The sequence below is a fragment of the Acipenser ruthenus genome, chromosome 25 (genome assembly GCF_902713425.1).
Source record: "Acipenser ruthenus chromosome 25, fAciRut3.2 maternal haplotype, whole genome shotgun sequence".
Taxonomy (NCBI): domain Eukaryota; kingdom Metazoa; phylum Chordata; class Actinopteri; order Acipenseriformes; family Acipenseridae; genus Acipenser; species Acipenser ruthenus.
This window is the reverse complement of record NC_081213.1, coordinates 26,864,568-26,888,407: the sequence shown is the minus strand read 5'-3', so window position 1 is coordinate 26,888,407 and position 23,840 is coordinate 26,864,568. Positions and strand designations below refer to the sequence as shown.

The 23,840-nt window shown below is 38.2% G+C and overlaps 1 protein-coding gene across 14 annotated transcripts in view; it reads left to right on the top strand.

Annotated features, from left to right (window-relative positions):
* Positions 1–10,507: 10,507 nt before the first annotated feature.
* The window catches only part of LOC117412450 (ERC protein 2), a 256,504-nt gene continuing 243,171 nt past the window's right edge, over positions 10,508–23,840 (top strand). For 9 of the 14 annotated variants that reach the window (XM_058999908.1, XM_058999903.1, XM_058999898.1 and 6 more), the window contains exons 1-2: positions 10,509–10,849; positions 16,461–17,278. In XM_058999908.1, the coding sequence (XP_058855891.1) occupies positions 16,622–17,278 (657 nt within the window). In that variant the 5' untranslated portion in view covers positions 10,509–10,849; positions 16,461–16,621. Of the gene's footprint in view, positions 10,850–16,460; positions 17,279–23,840 lie in introns of all 14 variants that reach the window. The other 5 variants (XM_058999907.1, XM_058999905.1, XM_058999910.1 and 2 more) reach the window with 2 other exon arrangements.

The window sequence follows — 23,840 nt, the reverse complement described above, 5'->3', positions numbered from 1 at the left end:
GTGGTTAGTTGTTGTGAAATGTATATTTCAATTGATTTGGTACTACGACTGCTACTATTACTTTATCTTATTTAATGATTATCAAAAGCTGTTTGTACACATTTTACGCATTTGGAATTCAATTATAATGAAATACGTATGGCGGAGCATTATAGTGTATGTAGTGGAGTGTTGATAAAGTACAATGACTGCTGTTCAAATTGATGTTGTGGTTTTATGGTTTGTCGACCACCTGCACAGGGAGACTGCCACTACTTGACTCTGCCATCATCAACCCCCACAACTCCTTTTTTAGCATGTCCTTTACATGCTAAAAAAGGGGAATTGAAAGCTCTTCAGCCGTGGGCTTTTAATTATTTATGCTCTGAGAATTGAAATAAAAACCTCAGAGTGGAAAACATCTGGAACCACACTATGCCACGGGCCAGTTGAAGTCAAGTATTTTGTAAACAAGTAGAATATACTTTATCATGAATGTGTTTATTTTGGAGAATGACAGTGTTATCTGCATAGGTGTGTTTCCAGTATGCAACTTTGGTATGTGACACCCTCTAGTGGAGAAATATAGCCAGAATAAAATACAGCTTTAAAAATATGTTATTTCATGGTGGTTAACCGACTGTACCTGCTGTAAACGTAGCTGCTATCTTGGCTACTGAATATCTGCTGCTTCGTTTGCTAATTGGCTGCCTGTAACAGAATTTCTTTTCAACTCCAAGTTCCATTTGAATATTTATTAATAGCCTCCTATAGTAACTAAGCATTAGCAAACTACATTTTCAATTGTGACCAAACGCTGTAAGTCCCTGTATTTGGCTCCTACAACTAGTTAGGCTTCACAACATGTAAAACATAATGAAGATAATTACAGACCTACTAGCCTAATACACTAACTAACCTTTTAAAACCACCTGCAACAGGTGTCCATTAACACAGGTGTAATTGGAAAGAAAGACATTTTCAAGGCAGTATTACTGCAGGTTATTCTCATTACACAATATTACTGCATTTAAACTAATTTGAACTGATGGTAAAGCCATGATTCAGACAAATAATATATTCAACAGTTGCCATAGAGGGCTGGTTCACTTTGGCATGTGGGGGTCCAATTGTTCTGCGTGTAGTACCAGTAATATTCTCATGTGAACTTAATCTCACTCAACAGAGAGTCCCTACATTCAGTAATTATAAACCTACAAAGGGGCTGTGATGTTCAGTAAGAGTTAGATTTCAATAGTCATAGAATGGAGGTCCTGTATTGATAATATTGTCTGCCTTGGTCAACACAATTAGCTACCACATCACCTGTAAATACCTGGAGCTAAAGAAGCCATGGCTGTTAACAAAGCTTTATGTTTTTAACGTGACGCCAGCATTTAGTGCAGAAAGCTGGGCAAGGTTAAAACTGAAACATTAACAAGGAAGTGATCCTTCACGAGGCCAGTTGAGACTGGCTGTCTCCTCATGTTAGCTGCAAACTGTAGCAAGCCTATTGTATAGGGATCATTAGGCTGGCTCAAGTCTGAATCATTCACAATTAGAAACGGGGCATGTCTGATCAAAATCCCACACATGGCTGCAAATTAGAGTCTTGCTCCTTGAAGAATTAATGTATGAGATCTATGTATGCATACCAAATACATAATGTTAATGCAATTCACACTATATATTATACTGTATAAGTCTTTGCTAGGAAGGTCGCAGGTGTGACCAATATGAACAATATTTTAAAAAGGGCTCTTTTTATATGCTACTTTTGATCTGTAAGATAATGTATTTAAAGTTGCTTAATTGAATTGCATTGTTTGTGTTTTTTTATTTCTTTTATAATGGTCTTGTTTTTGTTTTCAGACCTTACACCCTTGTTTGTGTGGGACGTTACCTTAAGTATCTATTCACAGGATTAACTGGGATTTTGGAGTATTTCCTGCCTGATTCTCCATTGTAATTATTGCTATTCCGAGTCAATGAAAACACAGACAGGCCTTTATTTACCATTCACATTATGCCCCAGAGACAAGTACCATCACCCAGAAATGTAACAAACATGAATATAATGTTGGCATCATGAAAATGATGCATTAAAACACAACCCTGAAAGTGAATTTACCTCTGAGTGAGTCACCAGTACAGACTGCTCTTGTCTCTGAGAACAGAACTGCAGAATGCCATAGCTGTGATCAGTTTGGGTTCAGTGCTGAAGAACGCCTACAGAAGATGAAATTTATATGTGAAATCAATAGCTGGTGCATTTGATAATTAAAGAATTCATCTCCCATTCTGTATGTCTACCACAGCTCTTTTTTTTTTTCTTCAGATATCTAAAACATTGCTGTTTCCACTGCAAAAGGAATTAATGGTATTGATTGTCACCACTGTTACCAGAACTAATTCAGTTGATTGCAAATTAACTGAGTGTTAACGTAAAGCAATGAAAAAGCAGTAAGGACTGGACATTTCAAAAGGTAACAGTGCACTTAGACTGCAGATACAGTACAATGAACTAATCCATAATAAACAAAATGTCAAACGGGTCAGTTCACAAATATGGGATTTAGGTTTATTATTAGTTATTTCTTTTTGGAATACAATAGGAAATAACACTTTAATCCATATATACTGCTTGCTATAAAATGAAAACCTGTATTTTTATTTTAAAATCATGTTATATTTATTCCATGCTACAGAGTTTATTTATTAACTTTAGCCTATCTTTATACCATGATACCCATACTCAATGTGATGGGCCAGGATCAGTAACTGGCTCCTAACTCCTCCCATGGCTCATACTGTACTCGATCCTGGAATTTTCACAAGTTAAAGGCCACCTGTATTGAATGTGAATAATCCACCAGTGCACATCTGCAAAGCAATGCCATTTGGGAAAGAACTCTGGAACAGGCTGCAGACAGACCAGCCAAGCGAAAATTCTTACAGAAAATTCTCTGCAGCTTGCTGACCGCAACAGGGAGCATGTGAGAGCTGGTAGAATCGGAGACCACACCAATTCTATTACGCTTCATTTCACTTCTCCTTCCTCTGACCACAATTTAGAGTCAGTGCAGAAGAATGAATTGATCAGTTCATTGCAGTAGATGTTTCCATTACCGCTCATAAATATCACTTCATTCTCACTGCACACCACTGCTTCATGTTGCCTAGAGACTCTAGTCAATATTGATTAAAATGGTACAAGCATAGAAAAGCATAGCGCAGTATAGGCAAACTGACTGTTGTTTTCCATTTCATCAATAGCAATGCTTGTGAGACATTTTCAAACGTGAAATTTATATTCGCCACTAAAGGCAGTACTAGGGTAGTGGTCTATAGATTTAAGACCTGGTACATAAAATAATAAAACAATCATAATTATGTTAAAAAAAATTAAAATAATAAGTACGCTCATTTGAAATGTATAAATGGACACAGAAGTGCACAAAACTATATTAACTTGTCATCAAAGCACATCACCTGATATACCTGAGCTAAAATCTATTTTGCATTTAAAAAATTCAACAGATACGGGAATCAGTACACGGAATGCAGTCCCATTGGAATATACTGACACAAGGGAGTGAAATAAATTTGAAAGACGACTGAACCCTGTCCATCCCTTGTTCAATATTCCAGTCAGACACAAGACTGTCTCCATGCAGGGAATTCCTGTATCGGTGTGCAAACCGGTAATTACTGAATGCCCCGTCTCCCTGCATTATGAGTCAAGCTGCAAGAACAGCACGTAGGCTGGCACCCATAGACCATTGATAATGACCAGCACTATAGTGTATGGGGATACTGTGCCTTGTTTGTGAGGATCAATGTTTTAAAATCGTTTCTGTGCTTTACTTGCAGGAAGCTAGAACTGGTGGCTGGGTATGCATCAACACAATGGCTAAATCTGCCCTAGCAAAACATTATCTCAGAAAATCTCCATTTCCACAAATCCTAAACTAGAAATTACCCACCCCTGCATCTCTGTGGATCTCACAGAATACAGTGCAAAGCCACAGCATTGCATGCACAATGCAGTCTTACCTGGGCTTTTAGAAAACATATCTGTGAGATAAAAGCAGTATCATAGCAGAAAGTGAACAAATAAATAAATAAAATACCACCCTCCTCCCCCAGTGTTACACTACAAAACCTACAACGGAAAGCAACGCCATACACATTGACATATCATTGCAATAACATCCCAAATGGACAGATCAGCCAATCACTCAGTATTTGCTGGTAATTGTCGGATATAATGACCTTATCATGAAATGTGTGTGGACTTTAACGTTACTTGCTAGACCTTCTTTCGTCTCTTCACTATCAAGATCTGGTTGTTGTTGCAGTTTCAGAAAAGGAAAAGGTCAATTGAATGTAACCTCTCAATACATTTTCTATATATTTTTAAATGTGATAAGCTTCTCGATCTGCCCTTTGGAGCGTCCTTTTCAACTGGTGTTGCAGACAGCTGAATAGCAGCAATATAAATGGTAGTTTTAGGGAGATTGTTCTTGACCTGCGTCTGGCTGACCAGCATTGACTGTACCGTCGCTATATTACAGAACCTTTCCCCAGCGCTAGATCAGTCAGAGATCAGTGCTTTGATTAATGCCTTTCTGGAGAGCTTGTTAGTCATCAACCTACAGCACAAATCCTAAGAGGCATTAGATTGCATTAATGGGTCTGCTGGAAGCAAGTAAATGAGGTCCAATAAAGGTGATAAGAATGAAGTCATATTAATATGTGTGATCTTTATTTGGTGAAAACAGTTCCTTCCAGTGTAGGGCTTACACAGTAAAATAGTACAAAAAGATACTCTGTATTGAAAGCTATTGTTTTGCATTTCTTTAGTTTAGGATGTATTATATTGCTGGGTTTTAGGGAATTCCATATTTTGAAAACATGTACTGTATTCCTATAAGTTTAGGGATTTGTTATCTGTTATAAATCCAGTATGAATACAGTAATAGTGTCTATTATGACATTCTTACAACATGAAATATAAAAAACATGACTGTGTAAAAGTCTGTGTTTTATTACTAATTGTAATTTATGACTGCAAATATCATAATTAGTAACTCTATAAAAAAACTTACAACAGATCTTAAAACGTACCATTTTCTTCTACAGCAGGCCCGAATTGCCTCGTAGGGACGTACTACCCTTAAAAGGTATCATTTTATACAGATACTGTAGCCGCCCATGCATTTGTTTAGTAGATTTTATTTGGGAGATGTGAAAGTATACTGGCTCACACACAAACATTATGTATTATTATTATGTAAATGTACGGTTTTGTGTTTTACACAATGTTTTGTTATTGTTGTTTTACAGCATGCATGGGGTTAAAATTCCCCATCCATGCTAAACTTGTGCAGAATGTGACCATCTCCAGATTCATTAACCTGCAGCTTTGACAGAACTGGGTTAGCGTGTTCAGAGGCACACGCTAACCCAGAGAGAATCCTATAGACAGCAATTGCTACCCGTGCCGGTTTTACACCAGCACGATACTTGCTTTGTTCTGTGACTGTTGCTTGTCTGTTTTGGCCACCATACCGTTTACTTTTGTGTCAGTGTCTGTCTTTTGTTTAACCATTTTATTTATTATTAAGCGTGTGCAGCAGCGCTTCACCTGTAGTAGTTGCCTGTGTTGATTCATTCATTTCCTGGTCTGATGTCACCCACAAGCCACCCGGGTCACAAGGCGTGATTATAGCATCACTTTGACCTTACTAAAGGAAATAAGTCTTGACTATTATTACAGTGTAAAGCAAGACCCAATATCTGTCCACCCTATTTTATGTGGATGTTTCAAGTTGGGCAACATTATAATACTAACAATAACAGAAGATCTATTATTATTTGGCCTGATGTAGACGTAGACATTTAACAAAGGTCTTGATGGAGATACAGGTCTAGAATATTGCAACCGCTGTTTATAATTTTACAATAATGGCCAATAAAACTACCATTTCAGTAAGAAAATATTTTCTCACCTGCTATCATTATTGTAGCAATTACACAGTTTGCCTGGAAGGGACCTTCTACTGGAGCATACCAGCATTGCCAGACTTCATAATCTAGCCTTTTTATTTGTACAGTGAATATTAATACTTGTAGTAGTGTTTATAGCTAATGAAATATTTCCATAAATCTTACCTGTCATGTGGGCAGTTTTGAAAAGATAAAAAAAGCCCATGTTACAGCAAACATATGCTATTATTATAATAAAACGATATCTCGTATCATGCTAGGTTAAAGAAAGGGTGAGTGCACAGATCAATGGAAATATTTCATTAGTGGTTCTTTAGAGAGGCATGCGATACACAACAAAGAAAATCTAAATAGTTCTACATAGCGCTCTATTTAAACAGACTGCATGGTTAAAAGGTAACAGTGCTTCTTGGAATAACTACTATAGAGCAATCTGTTCAATTCAATGAAGAATCCTCTGTCATACTGTATAGACTAATAAATTAGACTTTACAGCCAAGCAGCTCCAAAATACAACCCAATTCTCATTCCATTTGTGTCAGCTTAGCCCTTTCTTGTAGGTTTCACTTCATATTCCAGCAGGAGATGCGGTCTAAAGGAGAAGGCATGTAAGTTCTGATATCAGGGTGCACACTGACCCTAAGTGGTCTCATGTGTACCAAAGGCAATCTCTCCCAGTTCTGCTTCAGTTCTCACTTGTGTATGGTTTTATTTTGTATTACTGTTTTTATGATTGCTTTGGTCCTGTTTGAATGATTTGTTTTTTTTTTGCCATTGATTTTATAAGTTATTTCTTGCCGATACCCCCTTGAAAAACAAGGTGTAACTCCTGGTTAAATAAATACATTGCACTTTGAGATTGCAGTGATCTGATCAGAGGTTATGGAAGATGTACATTAAATGAATTAAGAGCAGGTGAATACCTCCACTGAACTGTGCTGCTTCTTGAAAGTCTTTGGGTTGGGACAAGCTAAATAAGTTATGTTCCTCTTGGCTCTGGTCTGAACAAGGATCCACGTAACACACTGCCATCACAAGCGACAGTCCTCCAGAGAGGTCAAGATTTGGATGAGCATGTAGACTGAACTACCCTCTCACCTCATACGAGAAGGGTACTTGAGGAACATTGCAAAGCTGGTGGAGTGGCAAAACTCACAAGCTGCTGTCTGTGCTCAGTAAATAAAGACTCAGTCTTCAGTGGAATTAATCAAAGAGCTTTGTACAAGCACAAAAAAAGAACTATATATATATATATATATATATATATATATATATATATATATATATATATATATATATATATATATTAATCAATGAAAGATTGTTGTAATCCGCCAACTAAATCACTATCGTTTTAATGACACTGCAGACAATATGAAAAATTGAAGGGCTGGAAAACAAACATTAAACTAGCTAATATCCGGATGGCTTGTAGACAAACAAATTGAGTTAAAACAACAAAATAATAAATTGTATTACAACTCACATCTTATCTCTACCTATTCCCTCCACTCGCGTCTATTTGGATCTTAGAGTTAAAGTGAGTGGAAAGCAGCAGGGAAAAACATTGCCTTTGGAAAAGTGAGTAAACTACACAGAAGCAAACCGACACCAAAAAACACAGCTTTAGTTACCTCATAACTTTAATATTCCTGTGCAAATGTATATAAAAATGAGCTGCCTCTGCTGTGATACATAGCATACACTGCACTATCATATCTGCTGTCCAGATTTCAAATGTGTATTTGGTCCTTCACAATTTCAAGATTATAAAATATTTATCTGCATCAATCCCTGCAGCCTTCCAAGGCAAGTACAAGTTTAATTTGAACTAATACAATATTTAGTGCACTTTTTTTTTTTTAATGAGCATGATAGTGAATTTCCTAAATCAGAGCTTTATTTTATGGGTTTAAAATGCAGGCATTTTGCTGCTTTATGGGGTAGCATGCAGATGTTTTTAATATTCATTGCTACAGCTAATATTTTGAGTTTACTTTTTTATGTACAAATTAAAGGTACAGTGTGATTGCCCTAATGAATTAATTCATTAGAGTCCATTGCACACAGAGCACATTTCGTGGTAATTACGAAAATGCAAGCTTGTGTTGCTGAGGAAGCACTTAACAGCAATTCTCTTTAATCTTTTGTGTCACTATATGTACGGCACTGTATGTATATTTAATTAGCTTTAACTTTGGAGTTATTTAATGAATGGCTGTTTTAATGGATTAAATAAAGAGTCGTGTTCATGAAGAAATTCTAGAATCACAGAAGATTCAAACAACCGGACCCTGGACAGCTATGTGGAATTATGTTCTCATGCTGGAGTTCCTAGTGAAAGTAAAGGCAAAACCCACTGAGGCTTTGCTGAGTTGCTGGTAAGTGTTACACATACTGTATATGTGCTTAAGGACCAATTTGAATAAATCCTTCCCCTGGGTTTGCAGAAGTGATTTCAAGCATGCAGTAATGCCAGCAAACAGGAAGCATGATTGCACACAGTACATAACTGTTGCTACTGGAGGTAAATATTGAGTTACCAAACAAAATAAACTAAGAAATAAGAAAAACATAAGGATGGACAGCTGCCATATTATGAAAGCAAAACCCTTTCTACCTACAGTATCTTTATTACCCTGGTACCTAATGCTTCCACACCATTGAATATATATATATATATATATATATATATATATATATATATATATATATATATATATATATATATGTGTGTGTGTGTGTGTATGTGCACGATATAAGCCCAGCTGTAAACCTAACCCTAACCCTTGTCTGATACAATTATGTACTTGCATATATCGTGCAAATATTTTAGTAGTGCATAAGGTGTATGTATGCATGCATCTCACAGTTTCCAATATTCATTTGCTTAGTGATTTCTCTCAGTTTAAAAGCTGAATACGCTGTCCGCTGGTTAGTGTTTCAGGCGACCTCCATAAACCTGCCACAGAAAATGAATCACAAGCACCGGCCTGCTGAGAAATTGAAAGATTCATCCTACTTAGCCAGTAAATCACAAAAGCAGACTGCCCTTGTTAAGGAAATGAAACGCAGCTCCCTGTCATCCCTGACTCATCTGTAACTCACCGAATGTGTTTACTGTAAATCACAGGAACTATACCCTGTTATATGACTGTGGATGACAATACAAAGGAGCAGGTAACAGCAAGCTTTCATCTGACTGGCTGAATCAGATTGTCAGTTGAAACGCTGAGCATTAAATACAGCTTTAGTGTCAGTCCTTTAAATTGTGCTACTTCTGACACCTTACCTCCTGCCCCTTATAGAGAAGGTCGTTCTTTCAATTCCTAATGTCCAGTCCTTTTTTAATTTATAAGAGCTTTTAGAAGCATTTCAGTAAAAATCGATCAATATTCAAGTGAAAATCTATAAGTAAGTTTCCAGAAATGTCAAATAATTCACCTGAAAATAGGGATTGAAACATTTGGGATAAAATGTTAATCCTTTTCACAGATCACTTTCTCACGTAGTGCATAATGATACAATATCCGTTTTACTGTATAAAATCAGGTCTTTCGCATGCTTGTTTAATTTTAAGCCTCTGACATTCTGTTTTATTTGTGTATTTTAGAATATGAAACAAGAAGTTACCTGATCAGGTAAGTAAGTGACTTAAATGGTAGGCATTGAACTGAGATTTCAGTGAGGATGGGAGGTGTCTGATGGCTTCAGGTGTTACCAATAATAAATGTGTTTGACTGTCTGCTGAGACAAATCAGTGAATCGTACAGGGTATCAGGGTGGACTGTTGATATGCACCCAACCCCAATACTAGTACATTGCCAATCACACCACCAGCTGCTCGACCCCTGCATGACTGCTTGTGGATCAGAGTTATTGCTGATTATCTTAGGGATGGGCTACAGTTGTTCTGTAAGCAGGTAGCTGTGGCTTAAGCGTACAAGCTGGTAGCCAGGCTTGGCACACTGATAAAAATGCGCAATGGCTTTTCCCATGCATTTACTGTTTATTTGTTTATACCATGGTTAACTGTGTTTGCCTGTGCTTTACTATGCTATTTCGCAGTTCCTTCATTGGCATCCTTGCTTAGCTACTAATACTGATAGTTGATTTAAGCCAACAAAGATACAGTATTCTTTTTTAAAATGAATTTAATCTTTCTTTGCTGAAATAAGCCAAGTGTAATATACATACGGTATATATATATATATATATATATATATATATATATATATATATATATATATATATAAAACAAATTTATTCAGATACTGAAAAAGGATGTGTGTCTCATCTTTATCAATGTTCCATGTTTCTTGGATACACAAATCTAATGTTTACATCGATAAATTACTCCAGTTATCGATCAACTAACTAATTAATAATGCATCTACTAATCTCCAACACACCCTATGTGGCCACCGTTCCTATTTCAGCATTTTGGAAATTCATTATAAATTTGTAACCCCCACACCCCCCCCCCGATTCCAGCTGTATTAACTACTTCTTATGCGCCACCTCTAGCTACGCTACGCGACGGTAGGACAGTCAGGATAATCACTACCGTCACTACAGCAACAGCAGCAGCAGACAAGTACAGCCACTTCTGCTGGTTGTGCAACAGTGTTGCGACGCTCGCTTCGACGGGCTTTGCGTGAATACCGCCTGCCTTTATGTTCGAGAATCCAGCTTCGCCTTCAATTGCCTTGCTGCTGCTGCTGCTGCTGCTGCTCCCCAGTGCCGGAGTGTGTTAGCGGCCCAATGAAAGGAGAGGTTAGGAATTCTGGGAATGTTGACTCGGGGCTGGAAGCCAGGAGAGGAGCTGTGATGGAGAAGCACTGACATTACAACTGGGGTAGGCAACACTATTTCAATAGTAGTATTTTGGTCCTTTTTTTTTTGTTTGTGTGTGTTTGCAGCTGTTTAACGTGTTATAAAATGCATGTTATCCAACAATTGTTTGCACGGGAGAAAGGGTGCGCATAGTTTTTTTTTTTTTTTTTTCATCAGTCAGTGGTCGTTCCGTGGGAAAAACGGGACAGATGCATTGCTTTGACTGAACAGCTTAGAAGGAGGAAATGGTCTGAAGAGATTGTTATTTATTTCTTTTGCATATTTTCTTTTGTATTTCAGTGTTTTTTGTGGAAAATAAGAAGCGTATACTGTGGAAACGAGACATTAAAAAAGCGATGCAAGTGTCATTGAATCCGTGTAGAAAATGCAATGCTTTCTGTCTTCCGTGGCTGTCATTAATATTGGTCTTTTTCGTTCCGGTGATTAATAAAACATACAGCGATAATAATACAATAGTACTCATTGAATATATTGCACAACATGTACTATGCTTATGCTTGAGACAGTTTATTAAATATTATTTTCGTCCAACACTTAGGGGCTAAGCATGGGACTGGTCTGGTGTAAAAACTGTTTAAAACATGCAGGCATATGGTAGAACTAAGAAGACATTTTTTAGTAAAAATATATAAATCGGTGTTAAGAAATATGGTGGCCATGCAAGTGTAGGATGTTTAGAAATAACATTGAGTATGTCTGTCGTTTTTGGTTGTGAGAGTGTGTCATGATTTTACATGCCGTGATTCGTATAAGCACAGGAACATTTGGTCCTTTTTGCAAACGTTTTCTTTACGCTTATGTTTACAACGGTAGTGATTGAATAAAAATACGAGGTCCTATTAAATTAATTATGGGCGTGTAATATTAATATTAGATATAGCAGGGAATCTGGAGTGTTATGTCAGACTAAACCTCTCGGTTCTCAGGAATTGACATTTCTGTTAGATTGACAGCGGTCCTTGCCATTCGAATGCAGGCAGTGGCACTGATGAGCTCGAAATAACCAATCATCTCTGCAAAGAGGAGGGGCTTTCCCTTGCACTAGTCCATTTAAATCAGTGCCGTCGTTAACCCTTTAAAACCTGCCGGCATACAACCCTTCTGTACAACCAGTTGTATGCAGACCGGTTGCAAGCGGAGGGAATGTAAGAGTGATAATGAATTAGGTTGGTTTTAACAGGCTGAACGCTTTGATTATTTAGAAAGATGCATCTTCTTAATCTAGCGCACAAATAGAATAGAAAAATGAATGTTCGTAGCGCTGTTATCAATGCTTCAATGCACTAGTCTATTCAACCTCGGTTATTGATTACTTTAGGGACATAAATGCATGGGGGGAAGGGGCGTCTATATCTGCATCTTTTACCGGTAAAGGTGTGGCTAGGGTATTCAGTGTCTGCTGTACCGGTGTCTGAATTTGTCTGCTTGAAAAATCGCCAGCTGTAGTAATCGAGGATATCTGCTTCACAGTATAGCAATATTCATATTCTCTCTGCAGCTTGCTGTCAAGTGAAAATTGAACACACCTCACTCGGTACACCCTGAGAACTGATAAAGTCATTTCACCACCAGGAGTGTTATTCTCCGGACATTCATTTATAAGTTTGTGGTGCAATGGGAGCTCTGTGAGAACACAGAGCCCTAACCTGAACACACACCCTGCCACTAACAGTTGTGTCTCTATCTCAACCAAGGACTGCCAGTCCTGTGGACATGAGTGGTGTGTGTACTGAAGTGATCTGAGTGTAGATCAGGAGCATTCACCAGTTTTACAATTTCACCTGTTTTACAATTTCACCTGTAAGTTATCACAGAGGTACGGCATCTTGTGTTCACACTCAGAGGTGGGGAACGAGAAATAGAATTTGTTGTTTTTTGATAATTCGTTTTTCTTACAGTTATTCTATTATTGTAATGCAAATGTTATTTATTTTTGAATCTGTCAAGTACTTACAGTGTCTCATGTTTACCCGTGAAACTGAGAAACTGAAAAAAAATGAGATGCACAAACTGTAAGTGGGAGACATCTTAATTCCAGGCCACCCTGCATAGTGCTGACATTTTCAACATGGGTGTCTTGCTGCAGTAACTGTGAAGAAAGCATATGGTGCACAAGACATTCCAGCAAGCAGGATCACACATCACATAGTCACCAATGAAGACTTGCTTTGAGACAGAGGAATGCTCTGTGGAGTGATGCAGTTATTTACTGTGCCTGAAAGCAGTATCCGTTACTGAGACCACCCTTACAAAAAAATAAAAAGTAGTTTGCCATAACCCCACTTGTTCTTTTAGAGATCTTCCAGTACTGACAAGACACCACCTTGCATTACTCTATGATATTACACCAAAGTGTCCTTTACTGTTCAGTGAGTTCAGTGATATAGAATTTTGCTGGCAAGCGAGTTTGGGTATTGTTGCTTAAATAAAAAGACCATCTTCAGGGAATCTTTATGCATTTTAATTGGATGGTTTTTGGTTTGAAACTCAAGCAGCCTTATTCATGTACAGTATGTGTTAATAAAAATTACACCATTGAAATCCAGCTTACTGTCCAGTGAGCCATAAGAACAAAGAGATATTCAGCTAAAAGTGTAGCGGGTACAGCCAGAGGTAAAATGAGCCTGTTTAAACTTGCATGCATTTAAGTCCAGCGGTGTAAATGTTGGGATATGACACAATAACTAAATTGTCTGGTGCTGGTGGTGGTCCACTTCAGTGCTTTTACCAGCAAATGTCACAGGAACGTGCCGGCCAGAGATATGCAGAGATACGCCATGTGGTTAAGCAGAGAGCTGCTTGGGCAATTTTTTTGCAGTACAGATTTTGTTTCTTTTGTTCTGCTCTGCAGCAAGAAAAAAGCACTCCAGCACAGTATTGCATTCATGTTTAAACTGATGGAGCCACATTTTAGTGCTGTGCTACAGGCTGCAACAAATTACTTTGAAAATGCTGCTTTGTTATCCGTGCTGCTAAGCTTTATAATTGATTAGCAATTTGCTGTCTTTGTGTAGCACTTGCACAGCAGTGGTGTTTAATGCGCAGCCTCTGTGTGCAGAGTTCTTTATGTAGAAATCAAAGCTAGAAGCTTGTAGAATACAATATACCTGCAGGAAAACAGTTACAAAAAATAAGCTCCAAAGGAAAACAGGACGCAGTCACTTAAACAATTTGCAAGCTGTGCTATTATATCTGTGATTGCTTGATTACAGCATTATTGTCATAAGTGCGACAGACTCAGTGACATTTGTATACACTATGAATAATGAACATATTGCTTGAACAAGTGAAGAGTGATGAGCAGATGTCTAACATTCCTGTTGTGACGTGTGTTGTAATTTTCTCACTTGTTTGCTTATGAAGTTCGAGTCAGACAGGAAGCCAGATGTTGAAGCCAGTCGAAGTAAAACTTGTACAAGCGGGTTTTAAAATCGAATGTATTTTGGCTCTACAGAGGCTGCTACAGTAAGACAAAGCTTGTGTGGCTAAATCCTGACTAGCAACAACTCTCTTAAGAAGAGGCGTCCAGCTGTATCAATTCATGTGTGAGCTTTGTGATGTGAACTACAGTGCAAGGTTTGACCATAAAAAGTAATCCATGTGTAGTCCTGACGTAAGCTTAAAAATCTTCCACTCGTATTTGAATTACAACATCCACATTTGTGGGTATATTTTAATCAACATGTGATTTGTAATTTACATTTCTTTGTAATATAATATATATATATATATATATATATGTTTGAGTTACTAGACAGACCATTTGGTAACATGTTTGGCAAACCTACAGAATAGCAGAGGATGAGCCTAAAATAACTGCACTTAAGATATAACCCATATTCTAATTTGTGTCTTAAGAGGTTAAAGGACTGTGCTGTAACTTGCCTACTAGCCACTACCACCTTGTTTTATTAATGTTAAACGTATCAAATGCAAGTCTGGTAAACAGTTCCAAGTTGTGCAGATTTGCCGGAACATTTAACATCCCCGCTGTTAGTTCTAATGCACTGCTGTCAGGAGCAGGCGTGCTCTGAGCTCAGTGTTTGAAAAGGGGTGCTGTCCAGGATGCTGTGTAAGAAGACAGTCAATGAAAAGCTATAAAGAGACCAGTAGCCTCAATAATATACAATCACAGTCAGTCTTATACCTTTAAGGTATAGATTTACATTCGAACAACATTCTGGAATTGCCTGCAGTACAAGGACCAGACACAAACCAGGACTATTTTATCAAATGATTTATAGTTTGCTGCACTGTGACAGTGTGGCACTGCTGTATTCCAGGTTTAACAAAATAAGAAAAAGGAAATGAGGTAGAATAATTATATTGAACAGCAGTACCATTTAGTATTTACAATAGTAAATAAAAGAGGAACACGGGTTGACTGTGCATTATTTACTGCAGGTTGTATGATACGGTATTTGTCAAGCTGATTTTTGTTTGCTTGGTTCAGTTACCTTCCTACAGTAACTTGGTTTTATCATAATTACTGTGTAAAAGATAATTCTCTCTTTACATATCAGTAATCTTATTTACTTACTGTACACCTAGTTAAACACAGATGTGACCAGATGAGATCGTAGCAAAAAGCTGGACATGGTGTAAACTGCTATGCAATGGGAGTAGAAGTGTTATCTGTCATTAATTGTACCCTTAACTATACCTGCTTCGGTACCTCTAGCTAATAATACACACTGATCCTGGCACCACATGAAAAATAACATATATCTGGTTAGCAGAACATAATGTAACACCTGCTCTGCAGTAAGTGGGTTACTGGTAACACAATCATGTGATCTAGAATATGACAGCCTATGCCTTCATATGCCTGTGCATGATTACATATAATCGTTATGTCACATACAATACAAACGGTGTCTTTCCAAGCTAGATTGCATTGATGCACTGAGGGCTCAGTATTCTGGGGCTGGGTGTATTCTATTTAAAGGGTACTCTCCACAACGTTTATCGTTTATTTTCTTAATATTTCATTCTTTGTTTTTGACTTGCTGTAGTAGGGGCCTGTTGCATGTACATATATATATATAATATGTTTCAACTAATTGAAAGCAATTACAGCAAAAGCAGAGCATTATGTTATAGTTCACTTACTACATTGCTAGAATATTAATCTGTTCTCCAATACGTACCAATGCTGCTTGCTTTTTATCTTTTGAATAATAGTTCTTGGAGGACGTGTTAAACAAAATCTCTTTCCACCCACAGATCTAACAATTTCACAGTTGCTTCTGTCGACCCCTGTATCTTTGTGAACACATGTACACTGCCGTGTGATTCAGTCGCACTTAGACGAGGCAGGAGGTAGAGTAGTTCAATTAAGAATATAAAGATAGCCAAGCCTAATAGCTGGTTATGATGTAGAGAAACAGGGTTGCAATTTCTATCTTGTAGGAAATTTGTCATCCTCAATGAGCTAGTGAATATCCCCTAAAGAATGCTACTGACATAACCTACATAACACCCAACATGTGATACTTTTAATCAATTAAATAGTAGCGTATTAGACTATGTGGTCATAGTGTTAAATATGATGTTTACTAAAGCAATGTTATTTTCCCCTTTGTTTTTTTTTTGTTGTTTTATTTTCCCAGATCTTAGACAGGCCTTCCAAATTTGCCAGCCCCAAGCATGCAGTAACAAGCTTGTACAGGTACTGAAGGGGTGGACACATTGACTGATTGCTCAATTCAATCAGAGTATTGTTGCAGTAAGTAAGAACTGAACTCCCACAGGAGATTCCATAACAGCAACCATGTATGGAAGCGCAAGAACGGTCGGGCATTTGGAAGGCAGCCCCTCCAGGTCTCCCCGTTTGCCGAGGTCCCCCCGGCTGGGACACAGGCGAACAAACAGCGGAGGGGGCGGAGGGGCAGGAGGGGCTGGCAAGACCTTGTCAATGGAGAACATCCAGTCTCTGAACGCCGCTTACGCCACCTCGGGGCCGATGTACCTGAGCGACCACGAAGGGGTGGCGACCACCACATTCCCAAAGGGCACCATGACCCTCGGAAGGGCTACGAGCCGGGCGACGTACGGGGGCCGCGTCACTGCCATGGGGAGCAGCCCGAACATCGCTTCGGCTGGGCTTCCTCATGCAGATATCCTCTCCTACGGCGATCACGGCACCCTGACCTCGGCTGGCCTTCACCACCAGGTTCCCTCTTCACTCAGGCAGGTCAGGGACAACACCATGCTGGACATGCACTCCCAGCTCAAGGACTTGCACAGGGAGAACGAGCTGCTCCGCAAGGAGCTGGATCTCAAGGACGGCAAGCTGGGCTCCTCCATGAACAGCATCAAGACCTTCTGGAGCCCCGAGCTGAAGAAGGAGAGGGTCTTGAGGAAAGAGGAAGCAGCCAGGATGTCCGTTCTGAAAGAGCAGATGAGGGTTTCTCATGAGGAGAATCAGGTAAGGTTACCGCCTAGTCAACAAGTGTGCTTGCAAATTTCATTTATTTTCTTTTTCTTTATGGCTGGCTTTTATTATTTTTTTGTTTCATTTTTAACTAATGTTCAGACCATTGGAAAACCCTTATACAAATATTGTACAAAATATCCAATAACCTGTTGGCTGGTTGTATTACAGTAAACTAAACTGTTGCAGTCAGTCGAGAGCAAGGGAATTTCACAGCCATTGTATAACAGTTTAAACTGTATCTGGCTTTGTTTTACACACTCTTGTAAGATTACAGCAAAGGGGGTTTAATTAACATCAAAGAAATAAAACCACGTCCAGTTTAGACTGCTAAGCAATAGGTTATGCCATCTCTGCCATGACCAAAAAATCATACCGGTTTATATAAGACTGGAATAAGTAAAGATGAACACAGCTTCCCAAATCCACAAACTTCAGTGAGTTGGAGGGCAGAGCCAGTGGAGTGTCTTTTGTGGTTAATTATTGAAGTCACGTTTCAGCGTTTCACAGACACAGCGTTGGCCGTCAGTCAGTACTGGGATGTCAACGTTTTCTATGGAAGTGACTTTGATTGTTTTATTTGTGCTTTTCACATCAAATGAGCAACTTTGCATTCGACAGAGTAGGTTGTGTGCACATTCATAATACCAATAATCAAAATGCAATACAAAATAATCTTGGCTGCAGACAGAAATGCCCCCACAAAGGAGATTGTTCATTGTGGCAAAAGAACCGTGTCTTGGTGCATGCTCTGCAAGTTGGTTATTAAGTATTCTGTTGCTATGGAAACATGACACTGCGATTCAGAAGCTGTGAGCTGTAAGGCATGTTCCGCTTTCGAAATGACTGGCTGTCTAGCAGTTTGAAGCTATTCAAATTTGGGTTGGATTACCTGAACAGTGTACCCATCTGCCTCAGTTTAAAAAAATAAATATATAAATAAATAAAATAAAACCCACTGGTAAATATTTCAGTAAGAATCTTGTGGTCTAGCTATTACCTTAATGTATTTCCCATACATTTTACTTGTCATATGAACAGAATACTCTGTGAATGTTTGTGGAGGGCTGTGGCTATTTAATTCATGAGGGTAGCCTTTGGGGTTTGAATGCTCTCCTCTCTGTACTGCAGATTGTTAATATTTATCTCTATTCAGTAATTACAGTCTAAAAAAACTTTCCCTGATGAACTGTACTGGTTACTGCTGGAAGGGACGTTCTGTGAATTATGTTTTAAAGGACCAGCTTTACAGTGTGTCACTTGCTTGGCAGTAATTTAATACCTACATTTAAAATATTCTGTTACTATATGTTATTGTAGATTTTCTGTCAGCTTTCATCAAGACTTTGGTTCGTCAGTACTCCTTTCCTGTTGATGCTATGTGAACATTGTTTTAGCTGTGACATCCTATTGATTTATATTATATTATATATATATATATATATATATATATATATATATATATATATATATATATATATATATATATATATATATATATATATATATATATATTTTAAAAATGCATGTTATACAGGAACCTTTTTAAAAAAAAAAAAAAAAAAAAAAAAGCCAATCAGAATAGTTTGATAAACATCACGTTTTATTTACTGAATCGCATATATTTTGTCCCAGGTTGAGTGGTCATTGACATCTGGTGGACTCTCTAGGAACCTCAGAATCATGACGCTCTCTGATTCTAACGTTCGCTTATTAACATTGGAATGTAGTACACAAATGCTTTAATAATACAGACTTATAATGCGTCACTCAAACAAAGGTTTTGGCTGTTATTGTAATCACACTGATGAAAGCACTAGCTGAAGTGTTTATCAGCTTTACTTAGCTTCTTATTCGTTTCACGTAATAATCTATTAAGTGTTATTGAAGTTATGTTTAAGTGTTAATATCCCCTCACCAGACAGTACTGCTTTATAATTAACCTTTCGTTCACTGTCCTCACTCAGGGACAATGCAAGTGTCCCTACTGATGATTACCAAGCAGCACCGCTGTGTCAGATTCTAATGCTTTTATAGATATATATTATAGATAATTCTGTGTCACCAGATGGTTCAGAAGGTCATATTTAAGTAATGTTTGCACATAGGACTGAGTAATAAGCTCTAGAAACAATGATGAAGATATTTGCAAGTCTGCCGCAGCTGCTTTGAGGCAGACGATTGAGCAGCAGCTTGTCCTTAATGTTTTCGATTCTTCAGCTGTTCTAATTAGCTTTGCTTTATTTTCCTCGATGTTATCGAGAACCGTCTTATCAGTTTGTAGCAGCACGCCTCTCATGCATATTCCGTTAGAAATGGTTAAATTGACCTCTAATGCTCCTGTGTACTGCCGTTTTGAAATAATATAAAGCTGTGTGTCAGGAATATAAATGTATTCAAATGTAATGCAGTATACAGGTAGATTATACCTCTTTGCAGTTCTACAGTGCATTTACTGACTATTAACAACATCTATTTTTTCACTACAGTATGCACATGAAATCTTGAGATCCAGACGACACATTACAGTTTTTTTGGCTCAAGTTTAAATACTTAACAGGTTCCACGGGGTCTATTACATCATTTTGATATTTTTTTTTTTTCTAAACAAGGATAATAATACAAATCAGGTACCCAGCTGCTTTTCCTGGAAGGAGTTCCAAATAGTTTTGCCTCATTTGGGCCTGAGCACTGCAGCTTGTTAGTGACATCAGGACTTCACAGAAGACAGCCCAGTCTCCAGTATCAAGAAAGAATTGTTCACAGCCCCTTTTGCAGAACACACACCTCCAATATAGTGTTGCTAGCATTCCTGGATTGTTAATATGTTATTTAGTAACGAGTTCTTAATTGTTCATTCTTCTTTCTTATTTATATAACTTGGTACAGCATTCCATTGTTGCAATTGTGGTCAGATGAGTAGTCATGTATTAGAATGGGTGTTGGCATTAGACAGCTGGACTCTGTTCTCTAATTAATTTCTTGCAGCCTTTTATTTCCATATATTAAATCTTGCAAGAAAGAGCTCAAGAACTTTGAAAAAAAAAGATTTCTCTATATCATTTGTCTGAAAAGCAAATATTAAATGCCATTTAAATCCTGGCTCGCTTTGCAGTATTCAGCACAAGACAGGATTTAAATAAAAACATAAAAAGAAAAAGTAAACTGAGAAAGAATTGGTTTGGCTTTACTTTGTCGGAAACATTGGAAGTTTGCCTAATGTTTCACAATTTGTGTAAAAAAAAAAAAAAAATTCAAAATGGGCACACTGTTCAGTGAAAGTGAAGCTTAAAATGGAATTAAATCCAACGCACACATACTGTAGCTCAGCTTTTTTTTTTTTTAGGTCTCCTTTTATACAACAGAAAAACAAAGAACAAGAGTGTTTACATGCATTCACACTGTTATAAAAACCGACACGAGCACTGTTCCAGTGATCGAAACAGTGACTGATCTAAACACTGAAGTACTGAAATACTGCTGCTGTTTAAATTATTAAAAGAAGGGGGCTTTGAGGAAACACACAGCTCTAATAGTTTGTGAGTCTACTGTATCTCTGTCTCTAAAAGTAAGTAACATGCAAGGTGTGGTCCTACTTTAATAAACAGTAATTCAATTGTGCCGGTTTTCTGTTTAAATCATCAATTGGATGGGGCTCAGTATGTCTAATTAAACTGGTAAGACTTTACCAGTTTATCTACTAATTTTCCGTAAATCGAGAAACAAAAATCCAAGGCAAATGGTGATATGGATGCAGGAATGTAAACCAGAAAGAAAAGCGGGGTCACAATATACAGTATAAAGGTGAATTATTGCCAGTGTTGCAGCAACCTTGAAGCACAGGATTCACTATTTGACAGCTGCCAGTTTAACTTTCTTTAAAAAATGCCAAGGAAGAGCCTGGCGGGTTAGCCAGTGAAATCCTCCTAAGTTGTTTTCCAGCTCCTATCTGGACCTGTATTTCTCTCAGTGTATGCCAAGCATGTTGTGTGCATCCGCCCGTCTCCGCTCCCCGTACCCCCTGAAGTGTGAGCTTACACTGTGCAAAGACTGGAGCTGTGACCTAGTTATGTCATTCTCAGGACTGCAGGTAGAGAGGAGGCATGGAGGAGATAAGGAGGCAGAGATAAGCTAAAGGACAAACCATTGCCATGTGCTTCACTTTCTTCCCTGCTGTGAACCATATGGGGAACTTCTCAATTGTTTTATGATATCTTTTTTTTTTCTCTCCTATGAACTCGCTGTAGCACATATGAAAGTTGTCCTCTATTTATCCACAAAGCAGGAGGGAGCTGGACAGCTGTAGCCTGGGCTTCACCGGCACGGGCTGGCCCCTGGGGATTATAACCTGGCCTCATATCGAGCAACCCTCTCCAAATCATTCAAGTGCACCTTGCTAAAAATAAATTGTTATGTTGTTAACACTGTTTAAATGCCACTGCTGTTTAAATCATTGACTTTGTGAAAACCAGCAATTTACAACAGAGTGCGAGTCTCTTTGAGAGTATTCATGACTAAAGGTAAAGGAAATGCCTGGCTTGCAGACATTGGATGGGTTCAGTAGTCATTAACGCTTCTTTGTAGAGCAGAGATTATGTCTTGAATGCAAGTGCTGACCAAGCGCCACACTTTCTATCTTCTGAAATCTAATGAGAACCCAACGTGGTCCAGTATGTGTGCAGGCTGTGTTATACATAGATTTTCAGAAAACAAACAAAAACAATCTTCCAAATGAGTACATTATTTTATCACACAGTCTGGAATTGGAAAGTAACTCTCTCTCTCTCTCTCTCGCTCTCTCTCGCTCTGAGTTAACGTCTAATAAGTTGATTTGGTAGTTTTTCTTTTCTGCCTGTGTAAGAATGTGAAAGCTCTGCTATAGTCTTTCCCTGTTGCAACCTGATACAGTATAATATCAGTTTGTGTAAGTTATATAATGGTGACTGCTTAAAAAAAATAAACAGTAAAGTTAATAATATATACTCACTAAAACAATTAAGAAGAAAAAATACAATTGTTGTGCTATGTTCACATACACACTGACTGGCCAAAAAAAGTACAATTAAGCAAAAATCTCCAAGCCTGCAATGTATGTGATCCACTAGGTGTATAAAAGCTGAGTGAGAGCTGTGTGGGACTATTCAGCAACAATCTTGGGAAAGCAGATGGATCCCGGTGCCTCTACATGGCATGACAGCGGGGCCCTGTGCACCCGGCTCGACCCTCAACGCAGTGGCTGCATTGACCAGTGTGTCCATCAATGCAGTCTCTCAGGTGGTCCAGGAATGTCAACGTTTGCAGAAAACCATCGCCATGCCAGATGGAGCCTGCACATGCATGTTATGATAAACAACAGACGAGCTACAGGGTCCCAAGTCACAGAAACATTCAACCCTAGGCAGGGTGCACCTGTTTCCACTTTGAGTTCTGGATTTTGTGGGCTATTAATGTCATTCTCTCTTTTATTTCTTTCTTGCTAGTCAATGTAAATCATAACAGGGATGCCTGTATATGTACATTGTGTGCATAATAAGTGCAGTCTGCTTATTATGCTTTGGAATAGTTGACAGAACACATGTGGAGAGTTAAAATCCTAGCGTGCAATTTAGATCACTGTTAGAGGCAATGAGATATTTTGTTGTGTTGTTATATAGAAATTATACAAGCTAATTAAAATGGGAAACCAGTGGTCAGTGTTCTAGTGTAAAAGTGGGGATCTGCTGTAGGTACAATAGGTCTGGTCTGATGGGGACCATGTTTAAGCTGATGACTTTATTCTGTATTGCAGTGGGTCACCAAGTTAATGCAGAATCTAGCTCTTCCAGATAGATCTTTTATCAGCTGAAACAGCAAGTCATTATTTGTACTGTGTGCTTTTATCAAAAGCAAAATGCACAAACCACACCGTACGTTGACATTAATTAACCAGTAAAAAAAACTTGGCACAAAAGAAATGTTTCACCTTAAGGGGATTGAAGTATTAGACAAAGTGCCTGCAGTTCCAACGCTGGTTTTGAATAGAGGTTAGTGCTGCAATAGGCCATGCAATTGTACCAGTATTAGGGTTTTCTGACAGCTGCTGTGCTTAGCATGCAAGAATGAGTGGATGGGATGTAACAACCTATTGTAGAGTTAAATCAAAAACCCAAGCATCGCCTCCAGGAGGCCACGCTACAGCACTAAGTTTATGATGATCCCTGGGTGGCTGTTCAGGTGTAGTATTTACCCTTATAAAAAGTTTCCCATAGCAAAATGTAATAAAGCACAGGTAAGCATTGTAAAGAATAGTTGAGGTATGGTGAAGTGTATTAGTAAACATGACAAACCAGGATACACTATGCTAAATACATAGTATAGCCATGGGAAAAGCATTGTAAAGTACAGTGGAACACTTTAGGTATTGACTGGGTAGAGTGAGAGGAGGGATTCTCTGGGGTACATACATGTGGGGGTTTGAAAGTTATTTGTCACCATTTAATTTCACCCAGTCTGCCTCCAAATGCAGCCACATTTATTTATTGTACTATCTCTATTATCACACTGTCAGAAGTATTGC